General features: G+C 34.4%; 1 protein-coding gene across 1 annotated transcript in view; it reads left to right on the forward strand.

Moving 5' to 3' along the window:
- RASA1 (RAS p21 protein activator 1) overlaps positions 1-24,287 on the forward strand; it is a 108,925-nt gene that overhangs the window by 67,208 nt on the left and 17,430 nt on the right. The window contains exons 7-13 of the mRNA XM_065919114.1: positions 4,776-4,828; positions 6,981-7,131; positions 8,875-8,953; positions 16,501-16,621; positions 17,236-17,392; positions 21,734-21,821; positions 24,048-24,125. Coding sequence (XP_065775186.1) covers positions 4,776-4,828; positions 6,981-7,131; positions 8,875-8,953; positions 16,501-16,621; positions 17,236-17,392; positions 21,734-21,821; positions 24,048-24,125 — 727 coding nt within the window. The remainder of the gene's footprint in view (positions 1-4,775; positions 4,829-6,980; positions 7,132-8,874; positions 8,954-16,500; positions 16,622-17,235; positions 17,393-21,733; positions 21,822-24,047; positions 24,126-24,287) is intronic.

Consider the following 24,287-nt stretch of genomic DNA (forward strand, 5'->3'; position numbering starts at 1 on the left):
CCATTTAATATTTATTTGTAAATATGTTTCCTTTAAAGACCTTACCTCTTAATCCCAATTCTGTTTTACTCATATTATTTTAAGTGACTGTTAATCTTCTAATGTGTTTTCAGTGGAATACTTTTTCTTACCTTCTGTCGGCAGTTATAGGTAGCATTGAAGATTTGTTTCTCAAGTGTTTGTTTATTCTGTTCTAACCGTTAGAACATGAAAACATTAAGCCAAATAATGTGCTTTCAGTTATCTAATTTAGCGTCCAGTCTTCTTTAAGTGAAGCATGAGATATTTTCTGAGTTCATTTTCCTTATTGTTCTATGTAGCTGCTAAGGTAGGCTCCATCAGTGAGACTGTACTTGGTTTATTGTACTATTTTGAGGTCTTCTCACTACCTATGTGAGGAGTTACAAATTCTAATTATTGTTAGAGGATGCATACAGATAATGAAAGCAGATGAACTGAGTCAGGTGTATGTATTCCCATTTTTCTCAACTTACTATAATCTTAATCTTTCTTATTTTCCCTCTTTGATAGCAATTAAGGTACATGGAACTATTTCCATACTGTAATTTCTATTACAGTATTTCCCTACTCTAATTTTTTATATACTGCAAAAGTGATAAATGGAAATTAACATTCATTCTTTGCATTAGGGAAGGCTAGGAAGTCAGTGGCTTTCCAGGTGGCTCAGTGGGTAAAGATTCTGCCTGCAATGCAGGAGACGTGGGTTTAATCCTTGGGTTGGGAAGATCCCCTGGAGGAGGAAATGGCAACCCTCTCCAGTATTCTTGCCTGGAAAATCCCAGGGACAGAGGAGCCCAGTGGGCTACAGTCCATGGGGTCGCAAAGAGTCGGACACGACTGAAACGACTGAGCACACACAGAGGAAGTCAAACTAGCAAATGTTTGCTGCAGTGAGCTGCATGCACTCACTAATGTGTCAAAGTTTAGGAACCTAGTGTTAACGAAAGCCTCCTGATTTCCAAGAGAAGCGAGAAAGGTAGATTTTTGTCTCTTTTAAAATCATACCATGGATTCTTTTTAAAAAGGGGAAAAAAAGAGATCAAATACCAGTACATATCTCAGGCCATGTCCAGTTTTCTAAGTGTAAATTGTGACTCCCACTTGCATTGGGAAATCTATTTTTTTTTTATAATTTAATATCATTGTGATTTTTTCATTTTATGAACTTCATAATTTTCTACTCATTTGGTATTTAGCATAAGATAAATTTGCATTGTTGGTTTATTTTATGTATTTGTCAGCTCCCTGTAACCTCTTAAGGTGTTGACTGGCAGTAGAACATCCGCATTAACATCCTGGAGTGCTCTTTGAGACTAAACAGATGGTATAACTAGCTGTATTCCTTTGATGTAATGATCACCTCCCGGTTGGTTTTGCTTGACACTTTAGTTTCCTCAAACCCTTTCTTCCAACAGCTAAAACACTTAAAACATGTATCTGACTGTATTACTTTTTCACTGAAAATTCTTATCTGATTTTCTACCTTAGCAGAGTCTGAAAAGTTCTCCTGATACAGCCCTTGTTTCCTTACAAGTTCTATCTCTTGTCAGTTTTAGTTTTATATCCTCCTCTCCAGCTTGTAGATCTTCGAATGTGTATCATTGTTTTTTCTCCTTTGCTCAAGCTAATTCCTAGGCCAGATTCCCTTCTGTTGTATTGGTCAATGCCTATTCTTCAGTTCAGTTCAGTTGCTCAGTCTTGTCCGACTCTTTGCGACCCCATGAATGTCAACACGCCAGGCCTCCCTGTCCATCACCAACTCCGGGAGTCCACCCAACCCCGTGTCCATTGAGTCAGTGATGCAATCCAGCCCTCTCATCCTCTATTGTCCCCTTCTCCTCCTGCCCTCAATCTTTCCCAGAATCAAGGTCTTTTCCAGTGAGTCAGCTCTTCGCATCAGGTGGCCAAAGTATTGAAGTTTCAGCTTCAACATCAGTCCTTCCAATGAACACCCAGGACTGATCTCCTTTAGGATGGACTGGTTGGATCTCCTTGCAGTCCAAGGGACTTTTGAGAGTCTTCTCCAACACCACAGTTCAAAAGCATCAATTCTTTGGCACTCAGCTTTCTTTATAGTCCAACTCTCAAATCCATACATGACCACTGGAAAAACCATAGCCTTGACTAGACGGACCTTTGTTGACAAAGTAATGTCTCTGCTTTTTAATATTTTTCATTCCAATCCCAAAGAAAGGCAATGCCAAAGAATGCTCAAACTACCGCAGAATTACACGTATCTCACACGCTAAGTAAAGTGATGCTTAAAACTCTCCAAGCCAGGCTTCAGTAATACATGAACTGTGAACTTCCAGATGTTCAAGCTGGTTTTACAAAAGGCAGAGGAACCAGAGATCAAATTGCCAACGTCCGCTGGATCATCAAAAAAGCAAGACAATTCCAGAAAAATGTCTATTTCTGCTTTATTGACCATGCCAAAGCCTTTGACTGTGTGGATCACAATAAACTGTGGAAAATTCTGAAAGAGATGGGAATACCAGACCACCAAACCTGCCTCTTGAGAAATCTGTATGCAGGTCAGGAAGCAACAGTTTAGAACTGAACATGGAACAACAGACTGGTTCCAAATAGGAAAAGGAGTACGTCAAGGCTGTATATTGTCATCCTGCTTATTTAACTTATATGCAGAGTACATCATGAGAAATGCTGGGCTGGAGGAAGCACAAGCTGAAACCAAAATTGCTGGGAGAAATATCAGTAACCTCAGATATGCAGATGACACCACCCTTATGGCAGAAAGTGAAGAAGAAGTAAAGAGCCTCTTGATGAAAGTGCAAGAGGAGAGTGAAAAAGTTGGCTTTTAAGCTCAACATTCAGAAAACTAGGATCATGGCATCTGGTCCCATCACCTCATGGCAACTAGATGGGGAAACAGTGGAAACAGTGTCAGACTTTATTTTTCTGGGCTCTGAAATCACTGCATATGGTGGTTGCAGCCATGTAATTAAAAGACGCTTGCTCCTTGGAAGGAAAGTTATGACCAACCTAGACAGCATATTAAAAAGCAGAGACATTACTTGTCAACAAAGGTCCATCTAGTTAAGGCTATGGTTTTTCCAGTAGTCATGTATGTATGCCTGTTCTTACTTAGAGACTTAACTCATTTATCACTCTTGCCAGCAAGTCTTCTGTTATCTTCTCCCTTATACACCCTATAGAATTGGTGGTCTGTTATTCCAAAAATTCCCTCAGCATGTACTTATCACAGTGCTTTATTATATTTTCTACATTCTGTTTATAGTTATACAATATTTATGTTCCTTTTTCTTACTAAAATGAGGTCTTCCCTAAGGTCACAGACCCATTTTTCTGTTATTGGTACAAACCATGTGCTTGAAATAGATTAATTTTACATATAGGTAGTAAATCCCTGAGTGAGGAAACTCTGATCTAATCCTTTCAGAAAGCGGTATTACCGATTTGTTGTATAAACGCCATTTGTGGCGCACCACCCCATCCCACCCCCACCTTTATATTCCCCTTTGCTCTTTTATTCTAGCTGTAGAAGTAAGATAGGCCTTCAGGGTCATCTAATCAGCTGTCCCCTAGAGTACAGCAATCTTGCTCTGGCATTGCAATAAATGGTCTTTTTGGCCATACTTGAATGCAGTATGGAACTTTACTGCCTTTAGGGCAACCTGGACTTCTCCAGATATTGTATACTTGTTCTTCAATATTCATATTTAGCATTGGAAGCCTCAGGGAATCTGAATTAGCGAGCTAATTGTTAGAATAAAATTAAAAAGAGAATTTAAATGTTTAACATTTTATTCATGTGAAAAGATAAAAATCCAATTTTTTTTAATACTCTGACCAATAATAATGTTGATAATATAAAACAATGGTGAACAGCCTCTAAACTTGTAACATTGGATTTTAGGGCATTTATATGTCTTAATTTTATAGTATTTTACTTTCCAACTTGTTCTTTTCAGTCATGATTAAAAATAATTGTAGACCCTGAGAATATACTGTCAGCTTGGTATTAACATACATGTGTTAATTGGCAAGACAGGTACATGAGAGATTTTAAGTAATTTAATTACTAGTAATTAATTTTTTAAACCCAGATATATCATTTTATTTTGAGGTAAATTATTTAAATACTTGAGTTATTATATGCAGTAGATTTTGGCTATAATGCCTTTTAAAACATTTTCTAAAGTCTTAAGTATCAGAATATAAAATATTCTAGCAATCTGATATGATAAGCCATTAGTTCAAACAGATATCTACTCTTTCTCGTCACTTAATCTTATTTTCTGGCTTTCTGTAAAGTAGCAGTCCAGCACGTTGACTGAAAAGGGAGCACTTTCAGGGAAATTCACTTTGAGAGATGTGTGAGAAAATGAATTGACTAATCTTTTTTTGGCCGTTTTGGTGGGCTTTACCTGCACCACTCCCACTCCTCATAAAAAGAAGAAAAAGAATACGAGCTATGATAATAATTTGTCGTAATCAGAATTAAAATAAATGCTGTTTTTTGTATTGGTAATTAATATGGAAATTGTACTTCATACTAGACGGCCCATAATTTTTCTGTATTTTGTTGAACTTATAGATGTTTACACAGTATAGTAATGTCAAAGGAATGAGGTCATCTGATCAGTTGCATTACATTTATTTCATTATGTCAGCTTGAATTAAACTTAACTGTATGGTGTTAGTTATTTAGTGTTGATTTATTTAACAGCAAAAAAGACTTTTTGATTTACATATTTTATTCTCTTTTTAAGATGGTTCCATGGGAAAATTTCCAAACAAGAAGCTTATAATTTACTAATGACAGGTACTTGTATATTCACTTTACTTTTCTAATGTTATTTAAAAAGAATAAAACACTTATCATGTGTTTTGCCTTTAGCATTCATTTCTTTTTTATGCATACTGTAATTTCTTGCCCAGCACAGAGAAATTGGTATTTTTGGTATTTTTTAGGTGAAAACATAACATGCAGTATAAAATTCAGTGCACGCTGTGTTTTCTTTCTGGACCAGGCCCCTACAGTCTTCCCTAGAAGTCGTGCCAGATGAGTTTTTCCCTGTATTTCTAGACGTTTTCTGTCTGTGTGTGCCTGATTTCCTTACCGTGACTTACACCTTTATATGTACCTCCTCACACATTCTCACAGGAATATGCAACACACTTTTTTCATTTTAATACATATTTTGGGAGATTATTCCATATCTGCATATTTAAAATTTCATTCTTTTTAATGACCATAAACTTTCCATTGTATAAATACCATAATTTATTATCAGTCTCCTATAGAGCAATATTATGTTTTCATTTTCTTGTTTAAGTGCAGCAAATGTTCTTGAATTTATCTTTATACACTTGTAGAGTTATACATTCGGGCCTTATTGAATATATTGTGGTTTTAATATTTCATAAAACTGTTGTTACAGAGATAGGCAAAATAAAAATTGAATGTATTGTGGGTTTATTATTTAAAAGAAAAAGTATTCCATCATTTATCCTAACTAAAACTTAAGACAAAATTTAATTACCAAATATGTCTTCAGTAAGCCATACTTTGGAGGGACTTTGGACAAGTTTAAGTAATAATCTGTAATTTATAAGTCTTAGATCTTTAAAAAAAAAAAAAAGACCAGAGTTCAGTAGTTTCTGTATTCAGTGAATAAGCCACTGATTATTTAAAACTATTATCTGAGTTACTATTCAAGCCATGAAGCATTACATTTAATTTAATTAATACTTTGTTCTTCTCAAACATTTGAGGCAGTTTTATTAAGTATTCAATTATATTGTGAGGATATAGGTTAGAAATAACATGATAATGCCATATGGTAGTAACAGATGAAATGCTAAACCAAAGTCACATCCTATCTGCTTTCAAAGTGGCACCAAGATATTTATTTTAATGAATTTACTGAATTTTGAATATAGTTTATATTTTTGAATTTGCACCAAATACCTGAGGCACTCACGGTTGTTTTAGGCATGTAAATTAAAAAAGAACTAAACTTAATTTTCTTAAATTAGTTTTTATTTTCTTTGGGTCATGCGCTCTTTTAAGATTCTGGTGATTTCCTGCCCTGAAAAGTACACATAAGCACTTGCATGCACAATTTTGTAATAGTTCCTATTCATTGTATTGAACATAAAACTACTTGGTAGTAAGTGACTTGGCTTGATGATTGGAACTATTAGTAACTTACAGAAAAACATCTGATATTTTGAGTTTTCATTGTGCTTTCCCAAAAGCAATCAAGTTCTGATCTTTCCTATGTCATTAGGACTTAAACAGAGAAAAGGTAGAAAGCATCTTAGTGGTAAGAGTCATTGCTAATTGGAGATGTCAAAAAGACTTCTCTAAAATTAATATGAAATATCTGATATATGATAATTTGCTGCTTATGATTTTTTCAGATCATGCCTTTTAAATGAAATATAGTGCATGTGTATTAATTTTGATTAGGTACACAAATATTTCAGTTTTCATCTACCTTTATAAGTTTTTGCCTACTATTTTATTACAATTATGACTTTTTAATGTTTAATCAGAAGTATTAAGTACAGAGTATGCTAAAGTAAAATTTACTTTAACTTTTTTTCGACTTTTCTTCTTATGGGATTTGCAAACAGTGCAGCAGTTTTAGCCAGTACCCCCTACCTGTGGTTACAGTATTCTTTCCAAGTTATGACAGATATATATATATATATTATTAACCAGAAGTCGTTGCTGCAAACTTCTGCCCTGTATTTTTATTTAATAAAGACAAGTAACATCATGGGTGGTTGTGACTCATAAACCAGAAAATACAAAAAATGATTGCCTTAAGATTTTTTATTATAAAACCAGTAGCTGGTGAAAATTTGTATATGCTTTTGAATGTAATTTTTAATTTTACTCCTTAACACTTTTTCTTTTTTAATTTGATAATTAGGGAATAAAACTAACAGATTAATTTTTACAGTTGGTCAAGTCTGCAGTTTTCTCGTGAGGCCATCAGATAATACTCCTGGGGACTATTCACTTTATTTTCGGACCAGTGAAAATATTCAGCGGTTTAAAATATGTCCAACACCAAACAATCAGTTTATGATGGGAGGCCGATATTATAACAGGTAAGTTGGGAGAAATTTATAGTTATCTTTTACTTTTGGTGAAAAGAGTTGAAATATCATAAATAGTTTATTAGAATCAAAATTATATAAAAATTTCTGACTCTGTAATATTTGAAATTATAAGACATTTAATATAATTTAGTAATCATGTCCAAAGATTTTTTAGACATTGTCAAACATGTATATAAAGTAATAATTTATTTCTACCAAAATAATGTGTATAATTTTTTGATTATTAATGCACAGGTTATTTGCAGCAAATTTGTTAGTAAGTTCATACATTATCTGTAGGAAAACAGAACATCTAATCTAAGAAAAGAAAATATATTGGTCTTTTATCAGTGAGACATTTTGATAGGAAAAAAGTTAAAGAATGACCTAAAACTTACTAATAATGTTATCCAACAATATTAGGTTGTTCCCAAGCTGGTATTTATTTGTGATTGTTGGTTCCTACTTTTCACCTTTAAAATTCTTTGCTTGTCTTATTCCCCTCACCCTATCATATTAAATGCTGTCTCTGGTATTTAGTTCATATTCATTTGTACTTTTTTTTATTAATCTTTTCAAGTCTCCTGTTTTACTTTTTAACATTATACTTTATTTATATTTAATTTGAAATAATTTTGTGGTATAGCAAAGATATTTTATCATCAGGGATAAATATAAAGATTTATCTTTATATCTCCAAAGATAAAAGATATATATATTTCAACTATTCTTTCAGTAGGAAGAACTATGAAAAAAAGGGATGAATATATATCCAGTTATATATAAATATACACCTGTGTGTGTATAAAACAGTTATTGGATCAGGAGGAAAAACATGAAAAAATAAAGTGATAAATTAACAAGATGTTTTGAGAAATGTTGCCTAGCTGTCACTAAAATATCCTTTCCCCTAGTGTATTAAAGGAAAGGTTAAAATTCTAGGTTTTACATATGTAGGACAGTAAAATGGCAAACTGATTATAGAGAAACATTTTTACACTTAGAAAAACTCATGTTAAAGTTTGTGTTAAAATACATTATATAATGTCATTTATTTTCAGTTTTTTATTGGTAATATTTTTGAAATATTAATATTTTATAACATTTTAATCAAAATCATCAATAAGCCTTTCCCGCTGTAGCTGTAATCCTACATATGAGATTAGCTCCTGCTCTTCCTCCCTCCCTCCCTCCCTCTCCACTCCTTTCTTCCTTCCTCCCTCCCTCCCTCCCTCTTTTGTTTCTGCTTCCACCTGCTATTTGTCTTATGACTCGATCTTATTATTATAAAAGCAGAATATGTAAATGATAACTTGATAAATTATCAATGATAATTATCATTTGGATGATAAAAATTCTTAAGTTTAACCTGAACTCACTATTTGGTAAATAAATGTGATTTGTCTGTCATTTCTTGCTCAATCTCTCAGATATTTTTATTTAAAAAAAAACAAAAAACAGTGGACTTTTAATCCTTTTCTCACATATAGTGATGCTTGGAGTATGTGTGTGGAAAATTGAAATCTCTGGGTCAAGTATTTCTGACCTGTAAATCAATATTAGGAACATTCTTGATTTTCTAAAGTAATGTGACTGTAATGATCATATATTCTATTAATATATTCTGGCTATTTACTTTGGAAAAAAACTTGCAAATAGATAATCCTTGCTAACAAGGTTTGTGTGTATTTTTAAGACTTGCAATTTTTATGAGACAAATTATGTCAGTGTTAGTAATTTTTATTTTAACAGCATTGGGGACATCATAGATCACTATCGAAAAGAACAAATTGTTGAAGGGTATTATCTTAAGGAACCTGTACCCATGCAGGTCAGTGTTGTTTTTCTTTTTGCAGTAATCAGCTTTTTAATTTAAAATGCTTTTTTTGGTGATACGGTTATGTACACATCCATGCATTTGAAACTGGATAAAATTTAAAACTGCTGATTATTCAGATTCTTTCAGAAAGTGAATCTTTGTAAGAGAATCTCTTAGTTTTTATGTTAATTCTAGATAATTAGGAAGTCCTTGGTGGCTTTTTGAGAGTAGAAGGCGTCGCAGGGACAGAAGCCAAGTTGCACTGGGTCAAGGAGTGAGTTTGTTGGAGGCAAAGGTGGAGACAGCAAGGATAAATCACAGCCAGGTTTATCTAAGTGAGCTTGGGAGGTAAAGAAAATAAAAAATAGTAGCTAGAAGATGATGTAGGGAAAAAAGGGGTTTAAACTTGTAGCTTCTTTATTTGCCCGTACTTTTATGGTGAGAGAGTTTTGAGCATGTGTGTACTTGAGGAAAGTGAGTGGTGGGTGAGGGATGGGGTAGTGGCAGTACCCCATGTACAAGGTCCTAGAGAAGGCAAGAGTGACTGAAATTCAGAGCATAAAAAGGACTGGCCTTGAACGAGAGCTCCTGCTGAATGCTAGTTGCTTAATGACTAGGTGATTGATTAGCTTCTGTATCTTGCCCATACTTCCTAAAGTGTGGTGGGTAAAGGATTGTAGCAGGGTAAGTAAAAGGTACTTCAAAAAGTGATTAAGAATTTTCCTATGTGGAAAATGGGAGTAGTGTATTTCCCGGGATGTAAAAAAGGATTGTTGAGGGGTTTTGGGTCCCCACTAAACTTCCACAGTGATTTGTAGTATCTTGAGGGTCTCATTATTTCCTCCTAACAAATTAGTTTCTGGTGGTTATAGCCAACTATTAATTGCTGATTAAGAGAGAAACATTATTCTGATGCTTAACATAAATTTAAGAATCATGTTGCTACATTTTAATATAATCTTGCTTCATTTCTTTATGCTTTCCTGATAGATGGGAAGTTCATGAGGGCGGTTTTGTGTTGTGTTTCCAGTGCTTTGCTGCGATCTCCGTGTCAGTTTCTTCCTCTTTGCCTTTCTGAATCCTGCAAGTTTACATCTCAAGTTTTACTTCCTTGTTGACATCTTCCTAATATCTGTAGTTAGCAATTATGTACCACTTTTGTTAGGGCTTCTCTGGTGGCTCAGATGATAAAGAATCTGCCTGCAATGTAGGAGACCGGGGTTTGATCCCTGGGTTGGAAAGATCCCTGGAGGGGGGCATGGCAATCCACTCCAGTATCCTTGCCTAGAGAATCCCCTGGACAGAGGCTACAGCCTACGGGGTCGCAGAGAGTCAGATACGACTGAGTGACTAGTACACACACACACACACACAACTTTTGTTGGCAATTCTGGCAGACTTTGCCTAACGTTTTTCTATGTAGTATGGTATGTGCTTTCTAGAAACCACTGCTTAGGATCTTTTTATTGGATCAAAGGTGCCTTTACCTACAAATGATGGATCCTGCCACTCCCGTTGCTGTATTCTGCATTCTAATTCAGATTGGCTGTTTGAGTAATAAATTTTATTTTCTCACAAGTCATGCACACATTTTTCCTGTCCTAAATTTGTCTTATTAGAATTTTCTAACTAAGTTTTCTATAGTTAGAAAAATAAGTAGCATTTGACACTTAGTAAGCTTTTATCCTAAACTTATAAGATAGTTTTAAAACTTACTTCAAATATACATTGTGCCTTATTCTGTGTTACTGTTTCATAACTGAACAAACCTCCAAGTATTATCATTTACAAAAGTGCCAATAACGCTTTCAGTACTTCAGAAATAACTGATGCTGATTACAGAGCAATTTGATTACTTCATAGAAACTGTTAAAATGCTATTTGAAGTCAGTTATTTTGGGCCTAGAGTAAAAGTAGTTTACAGAAAAATTTGAGAATCATAACACTTACCTGTCCTTCCCAGAAGGATTCTAATTGTTAGAGAACCCAAAGGCTAGTAATGTCTTTTTATTATTGTAAAAGTGATTAGCTAACAGAATCAGCTCATTCCCCCTAAGGTGACCCTGCATACCCCTACTCAGGGTAAGATGGTGAAAAATAAAGTACAGTGATCTTTTGCTTGGTGGACTAGGAGAAAGGAGGAGCCTTTGGGACACTATTTTAGACACCTTGTCTTACATGTATTATTTAACTTTTTAAACAGTTTGATGAGGTTGATTCTGTAATTTTACAGATAGGAAAACTGGGACCAGGGAAGGTAAGTAAATTACTTAAGGCATCAAGTCATCCTTGACTCTTCTTTTTGTCTCTTACACTTTGTATCCAAACTGTCAGGATAATCATGCCATCTCTGCCTTCAAAATATATATAGAATTTAACCATCACCAGAAATATTTTGGGCCTGGAGTAAAAGCATGTTCCAATAGAAGTTTGAGAAGTGCAACACTTACCTTTCTTTCCCAACAGGATTCTAATTATTAGAGAATGTCATCTCTGTTTCTAGCCACTTCTGCCCCCAAGCCCCCTTTAAAACTGTACCACAGTCAGAGGGATCCATTTAAAATGTGTCAGGCCATTTCACGGCTCTGTTTGACACTAAGAAGTGGTCTACATTTCATCCAGAATAAAAGCCAGAGTCCCTGCACTAGTGGCCAGGACACTAACTAGTGCAGTGTCCTGTGGTCCTCTGAGCTCTTCCTACCGTCTTTCTCTCTCACGTGTCTCCACTCACACTGGCTTCTCTATTCGAAAAAAAAAATACATCAGGATCTTGCTGCATTAGGATTTTTGCTCCAGCTGTTCACTCTGCCCAAAATGACTTTCCCTCAAATATCCACTTACCTCATTATTTTACTTCTTTCAAATTTTGCTTAAATATTATCTTCACAATTGAGACCTATTTGTATATTATTTATTGCTGCTACTTGCCCTACCCTGTAGAACACTTACCACCTATTAACATACAATTCAGTTTCCTTATTCATTATGTTTATTCTCTTTCCATCATTGGAATGTAAGTTCCTTGAGGGTAAGGATCTTTGATTTATTCACTGATATATCTCAAGAACTACAACACTGGCACTCAAAGAAGTCTTATTGAATTCATTTATAAAATGAGTTTTCTTAGCCATTACCTGAGAAAAGCAGGATTTACAGCTGAAGTAGGAGCCTGCACATCTAACCTCTGTGCAAAAACTTGCTTCAGTGGTTGTTAGACTCTCACCAATCAGATAACCTGCTTCCCTTCGGGAGGAATGTATAAGACTCCTTCTCCAGAACTTTGTAGAAAGAGGAAGCTGAGAAGCCTTCCCTTCTGTCACTTAGTAACTTAGCAAAACTTGGCATGTGAAGTTCTGTCCCTGCCTATAGTGTCTTGCAATGTAGGTGGTGTAGATCAGATGACCAGCCTTTATGTTAAATAGGAAAGATTTATATAATCCTGAAATCAGGTATTTAAATCCTAATGTCACTGTTGTAATGTCTTAAATGAGTGAGTGAAAGTTGCTCAGTAGTGTCCCACTCTTTGTGACCCCAAGTACTGTAGCCTGCCAGGCTTCTCTGTCCATGGAATTCTCCAGGCAAGAATACTGTAGTGGGTTGCCATTTTCTTCTTCAGGGGATCTTCCTGACACAGGGATGGAACCTGGGTCTCCTGCATTGCAGGTAGCCTTGACTGACTGAGCCACCATGTAGACAACAAATATGCCCCATTCAGTACTGAAGAGTAAATATTATCACTACTGTGATAAAGATTGATAAGTATAAATCTATACAACTAGGGACATAATTATCACTATCATCTGGGTGCAGTGTATCTTTTAAAATTTTTTATTTTCTTGGTCATTTTCTGAATAATTTGTAGGAGTAAGAATGAAGGTTTAGTACAAAAAAACCTTTATTAGAAATTTAATAAGACTTTAAATGTAGTAAACCTCAGTTTTTGTTCTGTATTGCCTTGGTTATAAAGGCTTGTTCCTGAAACAGAAGGCAGCTAACTGCTATCCACTGTCACATACGGACCTGAATCATATCCATCTTGTAAACCTTAATTTCAGATACAGCTTTTATAATAGTTTTTGCTTATAATTCCTCTGGTTCTTTCACATTTTTACTGTCAAAATGCAGTACTGATTCTAGATTTTAAATATATTTCAGCTGCGTTCTAGTTTGATTCTTTCTTGTTCTTGCAACATCAGCTGTAATACTTTGGAACATTTTTTTTTTGTAATTTTGTTGGATAGTACAGTCTTCTTTAAGTGTAATATATTTTTATGTTTAGGTTTATAAGCATCAATTAGAATGATCAGTATGGTGAAAATTTTTAAATTTCTACATTGTATGTTTCCTTCCAGTAACCTTTAAATACAAAATACCTTTGTCCATTTATAAGCCATATTGAGTAAATCTTGATGCAAATCATAAGTTTTAAGAGTCCTCATTTTCTGTTAGGAAACAGCTTTATCTAGATTTCTTGTCACAAATTATTGCATGATGTCCTTATTGAATCACTAACTAAATGAATGCAGTAAATGAGTTTCCTTTGTTTCCCTAGAAATACAACATTTACTCAGCACATTGTTGAGTTTGAGAAAGTTCATCAAGGATATTACCATATCAAGAATTACAGTCTGAGACTTTGCTTATCAAAATCACTTTTATCATCACAGTAGATCACAGAGTATTGATGTTGCTTTGCATTCATCTGATTCCTTTTATAATTATCAAACATCTTTTTCAGTTTTTTCTTTCTGCTAATATGAGCAGAAAATTAAGAATTCTGAATTTTTATCTGTACTCAGTGAAAACTAATAAGCAGATAACAAAGATGGCCTTTTATATTTTTTGAAAGATGCTGCAATAGTTGGCAACACAGTAAAAAGTGTCAGAGGTGATGCAATAGAGCTGATATATTTCACTGTTGCATCAGCCTCTGGGCCAAAGGTTGGCAGACTTTTCTGTACAGGACCAGATAATAAATATTTTAGATTTTGTGGGCCATTCAGTCTCTGTCTCAGTTACTTAAACTCTGCCTTTGTAGTGAAGCAGCAACACACAGTATGTAAAAGAATGACCATGGCTGTGTTCCAGTAAAACTCTACGTCCAAATACAGGCAGTGGGCTAGATTTGGTCCGTTTGCCGTGGTTTACCATTCTCTTCAGCATACTTGAGTATAATTGTTGAGTCATGATGAAATGGTTCCTGGGATGATAAAATAGCAGAGTGTTTCAAGATGTAGGAAAAAATAGGCTTCATGAAAATTCTATAACATATCTTAGATATAAAATGTTCAGCTGGACCCATGAATCTCTAAGAAAAAATCATAAAATATTAGTTCTTGCAAGTAATAAGAGCTGCTCAAACAAGAAACTAAAAACTAAAATCGGGTCCATTGGACTAGATGGCAGTATTGAAGATTGACTTCTTTGGGGAAGATCATTATAAAGGCACTTTTATCTTTATATTCTTCCTGACATCCTAATTCTTTTATTATATGAGGTTGTGGGGATTTAGCAGTTAAGATACATGCCTTCCTATAGTTCAGTGTCATAAAATCATGCAATAAACCCCACAGGATTTTGGCAAAGGTGGAGTTGTGGGTACAACACTGAAAAGCGTCATCAGTGACACACAGAGATAAGAAACTAGTAACAATTAGCAGAGTTTTTATATGTGCTAAATGGGTCAGAAATATTTAAGTTGGGGCAAATGTAATCACAGGTTTGGACCATGAATTTTAAATCATCATAGCGAGGCTCAAATACATCTTTATTAATCAAAGTAGGAACCATTACAGTCAACACATTTTTGCCACTGATAAATAAGTTTGTTTATTCCTGTAGCATTAAAACCATACTTCGGGACTCAGCAAACTGTTGGAAAGCATTTTCTGCATCCTACTGGTTGTGGAAGTGTTTTCCCTGCAACAAATTGTCAGAGATGCTTGAAGAAGTGGTAGTCATTTGGCGAGAGGTCAGGTGAATATAGCGGATGAGCCAAAACTTCATAGCCCAATTTGTTCAACTGTTGAAGTGTTGGTTGTGAAATGTGCAGTTGGGCATTCTCGTGGAGAAGAATTGGGCCCTTTCTGTTGACCGAAACCAGCTGTAGGCATTGCAGTTTTTGGTGCAGCTCATCAAATTGCTGAGCATACTTCTCAGATGTAATGGTTTTGCCAGGTTACAGAAAGCTGTAGTGGGTCAGACCAGCAGCAGACAACCAAACACTGACCATGACCTCTTTTTGATGCTAGTTGGACTTGGAAAGTGTTTTGGAGCTTCTTCTCACTCCAGCCACTGAGCTGATTGTCTGTATAAAATCCACTTTTCATTGCACATCACAGTCTGATAGAGAAATGGTTCATTGTTGTGTAGAAGACGACCAGATGACACTTCAAAATGATTTTTTTTGAGTTTTGGTCAGTTTATGAGGCACCCACTTAATGGAGATTTTTCACCTTTCCCAATTTGCTTCAGATGCTGAATACCGTAGAATGATCGACACGAGTTCTTAAGCAACTTCTCGTGTAGTTGTAAGAGGATCAGCTTTGATGATTGCTCTCAATTGGTCATTGTCGATTTACGATGGCTGGCCGCTATACTCTTCATCTTCAGGGCCTACTTTGCAAAACCTCTTGAGCCACCACTGCACTATATGTTCATGTTCCTGGGCCAAATGTGTTGTTTATGTTGTGACTTGTCTCTGCTGCTTTACGATGCATTTGAACTCAAGTAAAAAAAATCGCTTGAATTTGCTTTTTGTCTTAACATTATTTCCATCGTCTAAAAACTAAACAGCAAGTAATAAGTCATTAGCAAAAAAGCAAAGCGAGAAATACGCATTAAAATGATGTATAACATAACCACATTTATTTAAGAATGTATTCCAAAATCAGATGGCCAAGTTCAGCAACGCAAAAACAGCAATTACTTTCGCATCAAGTAGTACAATAAATAAGGCACTTTACCTTGAAAAAGGCCTCAAGTTTTCTTGTGGAAGAGGCCATCAGAAGGGTTGTAAACAGTGGGAAGTGGTACAAGGAGGACTGTCTGAAATCAGACACATTAGGACGCCAAATGTGACTGGATGGATATGGCTTATAGCACTCAGTGAATCTGGGGAGGCCGGTAGGCTTTTGGGATGTATTTTGCATATTCCTAGGCATCTCATTTCATCTGGGTGCAGCTTTCTGCACTTAAGAGTTTCTCGAGGATGTAATTGTGCATAAGCAAACATGAATTTGCTTTATGCTCAAATTGGTCCAAATCTATCAGTTAATGCTGGGACAAATGGCATGTTTTCAAAACAGTGTTGCTATAAGCACACAAAAAACTGTATTTTAAAAAATGGTTCTTGAGAAATGGGAAGGGTACCTTTTTGAAAATTTCTTTGGAAAGCAGAATCTCTTAATATATATGTTACATTATTTTAGATTTTGGTATTAATTTTTTTTTTAATGTCTAGACAGGCACAATCTGGTTTTTAAGTTGGTAGTTTAGTAGATTTTACTTCATTTTCATCAAGAATTCATGAAGTGATTTTAATATTTTTGAAAATTCAGGATCAAGAACAAGTACTCAATGATGCAGTGGATGGCAAGGAAATTTATAATACAATTCGTCGTAAAACAAAGGATGCCTTTTATAAAAATATTGTTAAAAAAGGTTATCTTCTAAAAAAAGGTAATTGTAAACTTTTAAGACTAAAGATTCAGCTTCAGTATTTTTGCTGTTAAACATTGTAAGTAATGGGCATAAATCTTATTTATCATTGAGCTGTGAATTTAACAAGTTGACATCTGATTCTTGGTCTCTTGGTCACCTGTCTATCCATACTTTTTTTAAGTGAAAATTCTTATTGACATTTATCACATTGATGGTATTGAGGTCCCTATTATATATATTTGCCTCAGTTTGGCATTAAGAAATGTGGAGGATGAGGGGTACATGACTAGCAGAAGAGATTTTTTTCCCTTATGACCAGAAAAGAATTAATGCTAAGCGAGAATTGTAATGATTTATTGTAGTGGAATTTCTAAATACACTGTTAAGGTACCCTTGTCACTTACCTTGTGATTCATTAAAACAAGGCATATAACAAAAGATTTTTCTACAGATAGATTACAGACATTTTCTCATTTTGTAAGGATTGGTATTATTGAAGCTTCGGGAATAAAAATTGAAATATGAAATATATTTGACCTTTTTAAGCAATGATCATTTTTATGATTTTACTGTCAGTGATTTTGTAGTTCATTATTTGGCTAAGGGAAAATAATTTGTTTTTTCTTTAACAGGAAAGGGAAAAAGGTGGAAAAATTTATATTTTATCTTAGAGGGCAGTGATGCCCAACTTATTTATTTTGAAAGTGAAAAACGAGCTACAAAACCAAAAGGATTAATAGATCTCAGCGTGTGTTCTGTCTATGTTGTTCATGATAGTCTCTTTGGCAGGTAAGAAATTGGTTTCCTATATCTTTTTGGAATTGTTTTAATAATAAAATAGTATGTTCAGATCATTTCAAAGCATAGCAAACCAATTTTGAGATCTTGAAAATCATTTGAAAATGTCATATTTACTTTCTAGGATAATTTTTGTTTTTCTCTTTTAGACTAACTTATGCATAAAATTCTACTTCCACTATATCACATAGAAATCTATGGATCTCTTGTATTAAGAGTTAACTCTGTATGCAGTGCATTTACTGCCAATCTTTTGAATGACTTTGATTCTTGTCACCTTTCTCCTATTTTATCATTCTTGGTTAACTCAATGCATATGATAGTACTAGATCACTCAGTTGTACTTTTAACTTGATTCCTAAGAAAGCTGACGTTGAGAGACAACTGTAGTATAAAAACAATTATTTCAATAGAAAAGAGGAGAGAGTATTTCAGATTTGAAATTAAAACTGTTTTTCTTACATTAATGTCATAGTTTTTAAGAAAATAAATAGAAGTAAATCCTGAACATCGCAAGGCAAATTCAACACTTAATTCCATCTAGATTTTTGTAATAAGAGCCTTTCTTTATCTTTCACCATCAGTATTATTAATAAACCGATTTGATCACTTATAAGATGGACTGATGGACGATCTGTTATGAATCCATTCTAGAGTGTTTTTGGGTATACTTAGCAAGCAGTTTTATTACGTATTGCTATGGGGGCTTCCCAGGTGGCTCCAGTGGTAAAGAATCTGCCTCTCAATGCAGGAGACACAAGAGATGATGGTTCGCCTCCTAGGTCAGGAAGATCCCCTGGAGAAGGAAATGGCAATCTACTCCAGTATTTTTGCCTGAAAATCCCATGGATGGGGAGCCTGGTGGGCGAACAACCCATGGGGATGGCAACAGTCGGACATGACTGGGCGGCTGAGTAAGGCACACAGGCGTGTTTGAAGATAATTACAGCAAATTTTTAACAGTCTATTTTCTGCTGCAGGATGGCATCTCTACTAGGCAACTTCAGTTTTTCCTATTTAAGTTGGGAAAGCTTCAAGAGAAATACCTGTAGAACGTACAGGCTTGTCATTTTGTCCAAATTGTATTTGGAGATCACATTAGTATTATTTGAAATTTAACTGCATCTTTTAAGTGGTCAGATAGGTTTAGGAGATGCTGAATTAAACAAATAATTTTCCATACAGTGGGACATTTTGAAGTTGTAGCCCATGTTTGTATTGTGACTCATCAAGAGTGGATCAACATGAAATACTATGAATCATCATGAAATACTGTGTGAATCATCATAAAATACTATGAAGTATTTCATGAATTCATTTGACCTTGATACTCTTGCTTTCCCCCAGCCCCAAACACGTCTTAATATCTCTTGAAAACAGCTATCCAAAAAAAAAAAAAAAAAGCCTGGGTAAGATAGGATTTAAGATTTTTTTCCCCTCACTTAACAATATGGGGAACTTGGCCTTCAGACTAGTAGGATCAGACCTCTGGCTTCCTCTCAGTCTTGCAACTCTGCCTTCCTTTGTGTGTACTGCGTTTTTCTCACAGAGCCACTTCCTTCGTGAGAGCAAAGGTGGCAGACAGTACCAGAGAAAGGAGAAGTGAACATTTCCTCCAGTAACTACTGAAAATCCTGAGAATACAGTATTTGTTGTGTTATCAAATAGATTAAGTCACTGAATATTTCTTGCTTTGTGTAAGCATAGAGCCCAATGTTACTGATTTACCTTGAGCATTTGGGTGGAGTCTAATGTGAAAGTTCATGGCAGCCCACAGCAGAGAGATGCCTGCCCTGTCACCCAGCGTGTGGTGTGGGAATGCTGGTCAGCACTGCCATTCCGCTGTTTTCTCCAGTGCTTTAGTTGTGTGGCTGTGTAGTTTTTCCAGGTTTTTTTCAGTATTATTGAGATGTCCCTAATATTCTGTTTCTTTATATTAAACTTCTGACTCTTAATACTGCTTTACTTTAAATATTAACTGTTTCAGAAGCACAAGTTGAAAGACATTTCAGTCATACAGAGAGTAATTGCTGTACTGAATATTTATATGGGAGTTTTGCACCTTTACCTTTTCTTAGGCTGAATCTTTTATTGTGGCAGTATTTATTGCTTTATCTATTTAAGAAGGATGTTTCTGATGGATATTACATTTTAGGTTTGGTGATTATTTTCTTTCAGCCTTGTAAAGAGTCTCTGCTTTCCAAAATTTTGTCATTCTAATTGTTTCTCTTTTAGAGATTATGGATATTTTTTTTTCCTTCAATGTGTATACTTATTTCATCTTTCTCTGGAAGCTTTGAGATCTTTCCTTATCTTAGATTTTCAAAAGTTAAATCAATATGTGCCTACTGTAAAAAAATATTTTAAAAAATTTATCATGTTTGTAGAGCTTCTTTATTCTTAAGACCTGATGTCTCTTGTCACTTTTAAAAATTTCTTTGTTAGTATCTTTTTAAACAGTCCTATTACCACATTCACTTTAATCTTCTGGAATTCATGTTACATGTTATATACCTTTTACTATGTCCCATGTGTCTGTGAAACCATTTCCTCTATGCTTTTCATAATTTTTTTCCTTTCTGTGCCTCAGGTTGGATATTTTCTTTGATTTGTCTTTCAGTTCACTATTCTTCTGTACTAAAATGCACTTGTTGAGGTCTTAATTTTATTACATTTGCCGCTTTATAATTTCCACTTGAGTCGTCTTTTATATTTCTAGTTATGTAACAAAATTCTCTTTTCTATTATCTTTTTCAAAGCCTTTTAATTACTATTAAATATTTGGAAGCTATATCTGTCCTCAACATCTGTGTTATATGTAGGTCTTTCTCATTTGTTTTTCTTTCATCTTTTCAGTCATTTGATCCTGATTCCTCTAATGTCAACTTATGTTTGACTGAATAGTGGACATAGTATGTAACAAACTATAGAAGCTATACATAATGTTATTGCCTCCAGAGAGGACTGTTCTTCTGCAGATAAGTTATAGTAGGGGTAGTTCATATTGATTTGCCTAGCGATCAACTGGAAGTATTGGTGAAGGCTGTTTTATCTCTGATTTGCTCTTAATTCTGAAGGTGTAGCCTTTTAGGGGTCTCAACAGAAAGCCTCCTCATTTAAAGGCCCTGAACTCATTTGTCTTTCCCAACACTGAAACTTTGAATGTACTTGGTTAGCTTTTTAGCCTCTTAGATGCTTTCTGCTTATCACCTCAGCTTCCTGCCCTAAACAGTTTAGGAACTGGCAATCACCTTGAAAAGAACAGTTGTGGAGAATGTCATTCTCACTTCATTATATCTTGGTCCCTCAAGTCTCAGCCACCTCATTGCTCTCCAGTGACTTCATACAGTTGTGTTTTGTTTGGTTTATATTTTATCCATCTAGGAGGGTTAATCCGGTACAAACCACTTTCAGAATCAGAAGTTTTCAGTTGACATATTCCACTGTATTATGGTATTCTTAAAGCATTGAAGACATGGTTTTTTATCTCTAATCCATATGTTAAGCTTGTACTCTGGGTATTTTGCTATGACCTTCTAACACCAAGGTCTAAGATATTTCTTTGGTTAAGGCAAGAAATACAAATAACACTTATTGAATTTCAAAAGTTTGAAGGCCCTTTTAGACTTTCAAATCTAATTGGAAAAACAACACATCTTCAAAAAATATGTAAACTACTAATATTGTATTTACTTGTCAAGTGAATTATATGTAGTACAGTACATACTTATAGGAAGATAAGAATTAATGTTTATTGTACACTACTATTAGGTCATTTGAGCTGCAAAATAAGCTTGTTGATGTTTCCATTTTAACATGAAAAATGGCCAGTTGTTAAAAAAATTTTCTTAATACATAAAGTTATAAAGAAGAAAATTAAAATCACCCATAATCTACTGAGAGATAGCCACAGTACATAGAAATGTATATTCTGTATCATCCTTAAGCTGCAAGTTTAGTAACATTTTGTTTGTTTCAGTCTTTAGATGAGCTATAGTTTAGATGAGCTACGTGCACTTCTAGCACTTCTGCTTCAATTTTGTTTTAGGTTTTCAATTTTCTTGTAACTTTTCTATTTTAAAATAATTTACATAGTATTTTGAAATGTTTTTAAACGTAGATAGATTTCAGTATTACAGATAGAAAGCTTTCTAAAATATATGCAGCTGACATATTCTTTTTAGTAATCTAATACAATGGATTATTTCTCTAAATGAATTGTTAATTTTGTATAAATTACATAATTATATGTTTTTTTCTAAAGTTGATATAAGTGCTGTAATCAGTACATTTTGTTGAACTTCCTACTAACTTTTTGTTTGTATTTTAAAGGCCAAACTGTTTCCAGATAGTGGTTCAGCACTTTAGTGAAGAACATTACATCTTCTACTTTGCAGGAGAAACTCCAGAACAGGCAGAGGTAAGTTAAATGTTTTTTCAACTACTATAAACCTTTATTCAGTCCATATTTTCTTAACTAGAATAGAAAACTATTGCACTTGAGGTGATTAAAAAGGTGCCTGGAATCTAATCATCTTTTATTTTTAACAATAAGAACTTTCATGTGTAAAAAAATTTTTGAAAGAAATGCAAAAAAAAACAAAAAAACACAGTGAAGCCTTATTGGGAAAATTCCATTTTAAGTTGACCTTAAAATACTCTTATGATGTTCGACTCAATTGAGAATGCTCATTTAAAATCTTCTCTGAAGAAAGGTTGTAGATATTCTCAGTATACTCAAAAAGGTAAGTCAGTTAGTTTTGCTAATAAGCATTGGCTATTCTTCACTGGTTGAACTCTGTATCTAAAAATAGAAATTCAGTCATCACAAGGAAAAATTTGAGGAATTTTTCTATTTTTCTTCTAAGTCTAGATATAATGTTTTCTTTCAGTATTAGCCATTGATCCAGGTGCAGTGCCTTTATTAAAACTTCTATTAAATTTTAAGTAATGTGAAGAAATGTTTTTAAAGATCTTTTAAAAATACATTGATTTCTCTGAGCCACAATATTTCTGGGGTGTTCAGTGGTATTTTGTAGATATATGGCTGTATTTTCTTCTGCTAATACCCTATGGAAGGAACCTGAAAGTAGTTTAGAGGTGAAAGAATGTGACTTTATTGAAAAAAGAAGATAATTTGCCAATTCTGGCTATGAGACAGATGCTCTTAAAACTCTGGATCCTGGCTTGGGCTCCTGATTCATAAATTATGAAGATATGTTTGACTGTAGAATAAACTTGATGAATGAGCCATTGTGTTTTATGGCTCATAATTGCATATCATTTTTCATGTCATGGAAAAAATAGCACAATTGAATACTCATTGAATACTTGTAATACACATAAAACCTTGTTTCATGGGTGAAAAAGTGAAAGTATTAGTCTGACTCTTTGTGACCCCATGGACTGTAGCCTCCCAGGCCCCTCTGTCCATGGGATTCTCTAGGAACAATACTGGGGTGAGTATTCATTACCTTCTCCGGGGGATCTTCCCAATTCAGGGATCAAACCCAGGTCTCCTACATTGCAGGCAGATTCTTTACCGTTTGAGCATGGGTATTTATCCCTAATTTGCAAAAATAGTGCTCATAATATTTTGGTAACTTTGACTTTTTTTTTAATTGTTAGAAATTGAGTTAGGAAAGAAACTTAAACTTGAGTATCCTGTCTTTCAGTTATTTTATCAGGTTCTCTCTTTCTAGAGATGTGTTACACACCTTGATGACATTTCATTATGTTTTGGGTGTCTCACATGATGTATAAATAGAACATTTTCTTATTTATCTATACTCTGTCCATATTTTGTGTTTTCATGTACCCCTTAAAGTCCAAAAATGCCATGGTATTCCAAATTTTTGTTACTTTGGTGACCTGTAGGATCTCTGGTTATTGTCTTCTCTTTATAAAAGCTATGGTAATTGATTTAGTCTAAATTTGCCCATTAAAAGACATACTCTAAACATTGACAGAATTCAGATTCACTGAAGTAGCCAACACATTGAAGACATAATTGAGTGAAGCAATAGTACAGAGCTTACTAGAAACATGTATGCCAAATATTTAATTTATAAACCCAAAATTATTCTCTCTTTTCTCCAGTGTAGTAGGGCATTAAACATTTGAGAATATATCTGTAACTTAGTTTTAATATTAGGCTGCAATATTTTATATCTAACATTAATATTTGAAAGGCTTATAAATCACCCAGATCCCTTTATACGTTTCACGTTCTAAGGTAAAGATTAGAAAACTAGTCATCAAATCAGTCATCACATTATCGGTTGGTTTTGCAGTCAGCGTTCCTTTCACAGAATGTATCAAGTTAAATTCTGCCTTAGGGTGCCTCAAGTTTAACTGCTTAGCTACATGTATATTTATTTTTTGGCTACTAAACAATCACTCTTTGACACTTAGGATTAATTCAGAGATTCTGCAATAATACAGTCAATATCTTGCAGAATTATTACAACTGTCTTGGTCACTCTTTCACTTTGTTGGAGCACAGATATAGTTAAAGTGCGGGATACTCGAGTGTAGGGAAGGAAAGAACGATTGAATTTTGAGGAAGAACACACACTGATGACTGGAAACTGCGTAAACTACTATACGGTATGTTTCTTTGAAACGCTGTTACTCTTTTTCGTAGGATTGGATGAAAGGTCTGCAGGCATTTTGCAACTTAAGGAAAAGTAGTCCAGGGACATCTAATAAACGCCTGCGTCAGGTGAAATTTTATTTTCTTTGATTTGTGATTGTCACAGATTTGTGATTGTGTTTTGCTTAATCACTTTGCTCTTTATTTCTCTGAACTATTTTGGGCAACATTTCTAATACTTCAGATTTCTTGAGAGGTTAATCTTTTTCAGGCATTTTAAAGCCATGCTCC

Source organism: Muntiacus reevesi, chromosome 1 (genome assembly GCF_963930625.1).
Source record: "Muntiacus reevesi chromosome 1, mMunRee1.1, whole genome shotgun sequence".
Lineage (NCBI taxonomy): Eukaryota > Metazoa > Chordata > Mammalia > Artiodactyla > Cervidae > Muntiacus > Muntiacus reevesi.